This window comes from Balaenoptera physalus (assembly GCF_965194825.1).
Source record: "Balaenoptera physalus genome assembly, chromosome: 14".
Classification (NCBI taxonomy): domain Eukaryota; kingdom Metazoa; phylum Chordata; class Mammalia; order Artiodactyla; family Balaenopteridae; genus Balaenoptera; species Balaenoptera physalus.
In genome coordinates, this window is record NC_138893.1 from 11,929,031 (window position 1) to 11,935,030 (window position 6,000).

Sequence of the window (6,000 nt, forward strand, 5' to 3'; positions counted from 1 at the left end):
GGGAGGCAACCATAATACAGAAGCAAATGGTTGTGCGGCTGTAGAGCAATAAAATTCGTTTAGGGATGCTGAAATGTGATTTCCAAAAAACTTTAATGTGTCAGGAAGTACTGTTTTCCTTTTGACTTTTTTTTCAGCTATTTGAAGATCTAAAAACCATTCTTAGCTTGGGACACACAAAAATAGGTGGTGGGTGAGATTTGACCCTGAAGCCATAGTTCACCCACCCCTATTCTAAAAGCTCAATAAATATCTGTTGTCGGTGAAAATACACTTCTCCTTCTGAAAATAATCTGAAAACTAAGGATCCATCAGGCACCTCCCATTACCTTTTTCCACCTTCTTTTTTTGAAAACTGCCAATGCTGCCGACCTGACTAAAACAAAGGCCATTAGAAAACAAGCCAAATTTAGTTCCTTTTCTGAGCCATTTAAATAAGAGTCTTAAAACATCTCTTCATAAAGAGGGACAAGGCAGCATGCCTACAAAGGACGGAAACGGGGACTGAGCAATCGTGTGGACCCCATACTCATAAAGCAGCAAAGGTCGTGGCAGCTTTAATCACATATACATACAAAAACTCTGTATTTTCCCCATCCACCATCATGATAGAGCCTTGCTTAGGGGGATGAATACTGAAGCAAATATGTAGTAAACTGACATGACAAACTGTTCTTTTTTATTATTATTATTAATCCCAGAAATACAAAATTAGTTTAATTAATATAATTCAATAATATATTATAGCATATTAAAGATAGAAAGTTAAAAATCACAAAATTATATCATTAGAGAAAAAGCATTTGTCAACAAGCAAAACTCTTTCATAGTAAAAATGCTCAATAAACACTTAATAGAAGAGGACTTCACCCCCTGATAAAGAGAATATATGCCATTTCATTTTGTTGATTATTTCCTTTGTGTAGAAGCTTTTGAGTTTGACGTAGTCCCACTTTTGTATTTTGGGCTTTGCTACCTGTGATTTTCATGTGAAATCCAAGAAATGTTGCCATGACCAACGTCCAAGAAGTTTTCCTTATGTTTTTTGAGGAGTTTTACAGTTCTAAGTCTGTGTTTAAGTCTTGCTTACAAATGGAATATCAGTTGGCCATAAAAAAGAAGCAAATCTTGCCATTTGCAGCAACATGGATGGACCTAGAGATCATCATACTATGTGAAGCAAGTCAGACAAAGACAAACATCACTGATATCACTCATATGTGGAATCCCATTTAAAAAATGATACAAATGAACTTATTTACAAAACAGAAACAAGACTCACAGATCCTGAAAACAAACCCATGGCTACCAAAGGGGAGACGTTGGGGGGAGGGACAAATCAGGAGCCTGGGTTGAACATATCCCTTGGTTCTTCTTTTTCAAAAATTAGCATAGCTATCAGCAAAACCTTTTCACTCCACATAAACTTTTAACCTTGTGTTAAGTACTGAAATTTATGTACAGAATAGTGTATCAAACATATTTGTATATTTTAAAATTATTATAAAGACCACTACCTAAACACCATCTAAATTACAAAATGTAACACACTAGTAACTAAGAAGACACATATGAGACCCTCCAGAATAACACTCCATCCTGCCATTTCATTAGTAACTGCCCTCTAGATGTCTGTAGTAATCATTTTTATACATATCATATTGTTGTTGTTTATGGTTCCCTTATTTTAGGTAAAATTTACACATGGTCAAATGTACAAATCCAAAGTTCAAAACTCAATGTATTTGGATAAATTCATACACCGGTGTCAACTACAGTCCTATAAATAAGCAGATTACTTCCATCACCCCAGAAATTACTTTTGTGCTCATTCCTCATTCAGAATTATCTCCTAGTCCTTACCTCTCTTCCACTGTATACTTCACTAGATGTTAATTTTGTTTATTCTAGAACATCACATAAACGGAATTAAAGACTAATACATTTTTGTATTTGGCTTTTGCTCAGAATATTGTACATGAAATTCATACCCGTTTTTGGACAAACTGTTCTTAAGAATGAATGAGATTGCTCACCATTTTATATGGCTACTGAGAACAACTTTAATAAAAATTATTTCTTACTCTCCAAGTGTCACCTAGACATTATTTCTTTAATCCTTGAAAAAAAAAAAATCACAGTAGAAAAGTTATGTGGGAAATACCCGCATGTATAACCACCTCCTTTTATTTATTTATTTATTTATTTATTTATTTATTTATTTCCTCCTTTTATTTTTATACAGCCCTGCCCTCTGAAAAGGTAAAAGTGGACTGCAATTTCTTCCATGCTCACGATTTCCATGTAGATGTTGCTGTAGATCTTTTTATAATCAAGAAGTAAAGAGATGTTCAATTATTTGCTGGAAATAATTCAGAGTCCTTGGCAGAGCAAAGAATGAAGAGAACATTGCTGAATTACCAACTTAAGGCTTCTTCCAAACAGACCATGAAGGAAGACTTTACCCAGTTCTTTCCAGAAATGGAAGCTTGTACTTTCTGGGAGAAGATTCTGCGATCAGTGAGTTCATGTTCCTGTGTTACGACGATGACTACCAAGAACCGCATCTTTGTAACGCCCACTGTTACCATTCTGGCCAAGCCAGGGGTTGACTGCACTGTTTGACAGGGTGACAATTATCTCAGTGAGTTGCCATCATCCGTGGTAGAAGAATTTTTAAAAAATTACAGCTGGCCGGGGTGGGGGGTGGGATGAATTGGGAGATTGCGATTGACATATATACACTAATATGTATAAAATGGGTAACTAATAAGAATCTGCTGTATAAAAAAATAGATAAAATAAAATTCAAAAAGAAAAAAAAATTACAGCATGTCTAATATCTACCTGAAGAGAAGCATAAACCACGATTCCAATTCATTTGAGTTGCCTGGTACTTTTCCAGAAAATATTTTTCTAGCAATGAAGTACACTAGATTGACCCTAAAAATTACCTGATCCTCTGCCACAAAACCAGTTAACACATGGAACGTCAAACATGTCACAGGATGGGTCAATATAAAACCGAGAAAAGAGTTATCTACGATTTAGAATAAAATTCTACATTTTTATTAACATTCTATTTGAATTAATAAATTCTATTCTATCAACGACAAGAATTCACTGATTTGCTAATTTTACAAACCAAGAAGCAAATGTTTTTCATCTAGTTTATCCTTAAGTGCCCCCTTGCACTGATTTCCTAAATGAACTCTTGTTTTGCCTGAATACACACTTTCTTAGGAACTACAATGCAATCCGAATACCAATAATAAGACATCTTTCCCCACCTTTTTTTTTTTTTTTTTTTTTAACAAGAACTGCAGATTTTCCTAGTTGCAAAAAGGGAGGGAGGGAATCTGGAAAAGAATTGTCTGTTCAAGATGTAAACTAGTATTTTTGACATTTAATTAGGTGCATCTGATGTTGAGATTATACAAGAGCTGCGTCAGTGATGGAAAATCCCACCCAGGAGCAGCAAACCTGTTCTTTTCCTCATAATACTGTTCTTACTCCTGTTCCATCTTTGAAGTCCCGTTATTTAGAAAGTATCTAAAAGTTATCATCATTCTCCATAATATTTACCCAACATTGTGACCTAGTTGTAGACCTTCTGCACCTCAGTGAAACCACTTACTTCTGCAGAGAAGAAATGATTCCCGATTTCGCACAAACATACTCCAAAGGAAAGACAAGGTGAGTTCTAAAGGATCTAAGGAACAGAGTGAGGTAAAGACAGCCAAAGCTGGACTGGTGGGGAGAAAAAAAACTAAAGAGCAGCGTTGGAAAAGTTCAAAAGTAAGATAACAGGTCTGTCTTAAGGCTACTTTTAGAAAGCATCACAATACAAAGTAGAATTCTACTTCTACTTCTTTGTTTATTGCAAAGCAGACTCCTGTCAGTTTAGTAACTCACCCCACACTTCTGAATCACCTTATTACATGATACCTGGAGAGTATACCGTTACTCATTACCAAATGATTAGCAGAACTGGGTTTAACCCAAGGGGATTATAAAGAAATAAACCCTGGGAGGCGGCGAGAGGGGATGGGGAGAAGGCAGAATCCGAGAAACACAAAGTTGATTCACCTGTAAAGGTGGGGGGATGGGGTACTGCACGTCCCTGGCAGGGAAATCACGAGGCCCAGGTTCCAGGACGACACCGGCAACCAGGAAGCGTGTGACCTTGTGGAAGCCAAGATGGACTGTTCAAAGAACTGACCTCATGGATAGAGACGGGACGGCGCGCTGCATGCTCTCTGAGACCACTTTCCAGGGTCCAGATCCCAAAGGGTAACACCTCCCCCTCAGGTATACACGTGCCTCACTTAGCCACGGCTGGGACAACTCAGCCTGCTCCATCCAATCTGGCACAGTTTCGGCGCCCCGGAGCGTGGGGCCGGCCTCCTCCCGCCCCCAGGAAGGACATCCTCCATCCAAGAACGTCCTGCCGGGTGAGCGGTGCGAGCGAAGTGGCGCTTAGGAGTTCAAGGGTGGCCTCGCACACGGAAAGTGGAAAAAAACAAAAAATGCTGAATCAGGGTGCCCCCATTTTGCCGGTTCACGGGCAATCGGATGCTCCCTTCCCTCATCCCTCCTCCCGCTCCGAAAAGAAACCGGATCGGCCTGTGCGCTCAGAGGTCACCTGCGAAGAACAGAGCGACACGTCACTCGGCTAACCCTAAAACGGCCCCCGCGATAGAAAAGAGCCGAAAACACCACTGCATCATCCGAAGAGAGGCCCCCTCCGGAAGGTGACCCTTTAACGCTTTCTCCTTCGGTTCCGCAGCCTCGGCCGGGCGGGATGGGGGCGGGAGGGAGGTGAGCGCCCTCGGAGCACCGGAGAGTTTCCACCGGCCCCGGCCTCGCCGCGCGCTGGCCAGGACGGTACCGACTCCAAGCGGACGGTCCGGTGTAGGATGCCGCGAACTAAAAACCGCAGCCCGAGGGACTCCTGCAGCCGCCCAGGCCGAAGGGTTAGGGACCACGATCCAAGAGTTCCGGGCGGCCACCCCCGAGTCGCGCTCTGAGGCCGCCTCGCCGGCTTCCGGCGCCGCGGAGCCGGTCCCCAGTGATCAGAGCCGGAGGGGCCCGGGTATGGAAGGAGGAAGGGGTGGGGGCGGATCAGGGGGCCGATCGGGGATCGGGGCCGGGGGCGCGGGGCGGGCCTCCTACCTGTGGTGGAGAGCACGGTGCTGGCGAAGAAGAGCGCGGAGGTGAAGTCCCAGTTCCAGTTGCCCGAGGCGTTGCTGAGCACCGACACGCCGTAGTTGCTGGCCTCCAGCACCCGGCCCAGGAACTGCTCGAGCTGCGGCTCCGACAGGCACTCGTGCTCCTCCAGGAAGCGCCGCTTCAGCTTGCGCAGCTCCTGGCGCAGCAGGTCCTCGTAGGGCAGCTCCACCGACGAGAAGACCACGGCGCCGAAGACCAGGTAGAGCAGGTAGCCGAGCACCAGGAAGCCGAAGCACCAGGCCGAGCGGTGCCGCTCCACCAGGCGCACGCACGAGCTGCCGGCCAGGGACTGCAGCATCTTCTCCGCCGTCCGGCCGCGAGGCCCGCGCCGCAGACCGGCCCGCCCGCTCCGGAGAGCTTCTTCGCCCTTCTTTTCCTGTTTCCTTGCAAATAGAAAACACCCAGATGATGTGGCGCTGACGTGGTGGCCGGTTCAGGTAGCCCGAGAGGCGCCCGAGACCCGCCCGAGACCGCCGAGCAAACTTGCAGGCTGCGCGGGGGGCTGGGCGCGCGGCCGGGGAGCCCCCGCCCTTGACTCCGCCCCCCGGGCCGCCCGGACCCCGCCCCGCCCCGCCCCGCCGCGCGGCGCCTCCGGCTCCCCGCCCAGGTTCCCCCTCCCAGCCCGCCCGAGCGCCCGGCAGGCGGGGTGGGAGGGAGTGTGTGCTTGCGTGCGTGTGTGTGTGCGTGTGTGTGTGTGTACACACTTCTGGGCTGTTCGCTGCCGTTCCAAGACCCCAGTCCCAGCTACACCGTTTCCCACCTATTTCT

The 6,000-nt window shown here is 45.5% G+C and overlaps 1 protein-coding gene across 1 annotated transcript in view; it reads right to left on the minus strand.

The window, feature by feature from the left end:
- KCNK1 (potassium two pore domain channel subfamily K member 1) overlaps positions 1-5,784 on the minus strand; it is a 46,488-nt gene extending 40,704 nt beyond the window's left edge. Inside the window, exon 1 of the mRNA XM_082423023.1 lies at positions 5,176-5,784. Within this exon, the coding sequence (XP_082279149.1) occupies positions 5,176-5,530 (355 nt within the window). The 5' untranslated portion in view covers positions 5,531-5,784. The remainder of the gene's footprint in view (positions 1-5,175) is intronic.
- Between the last annotated feature and the right edge of the window lie 216 nt (positions 5,785-6,000).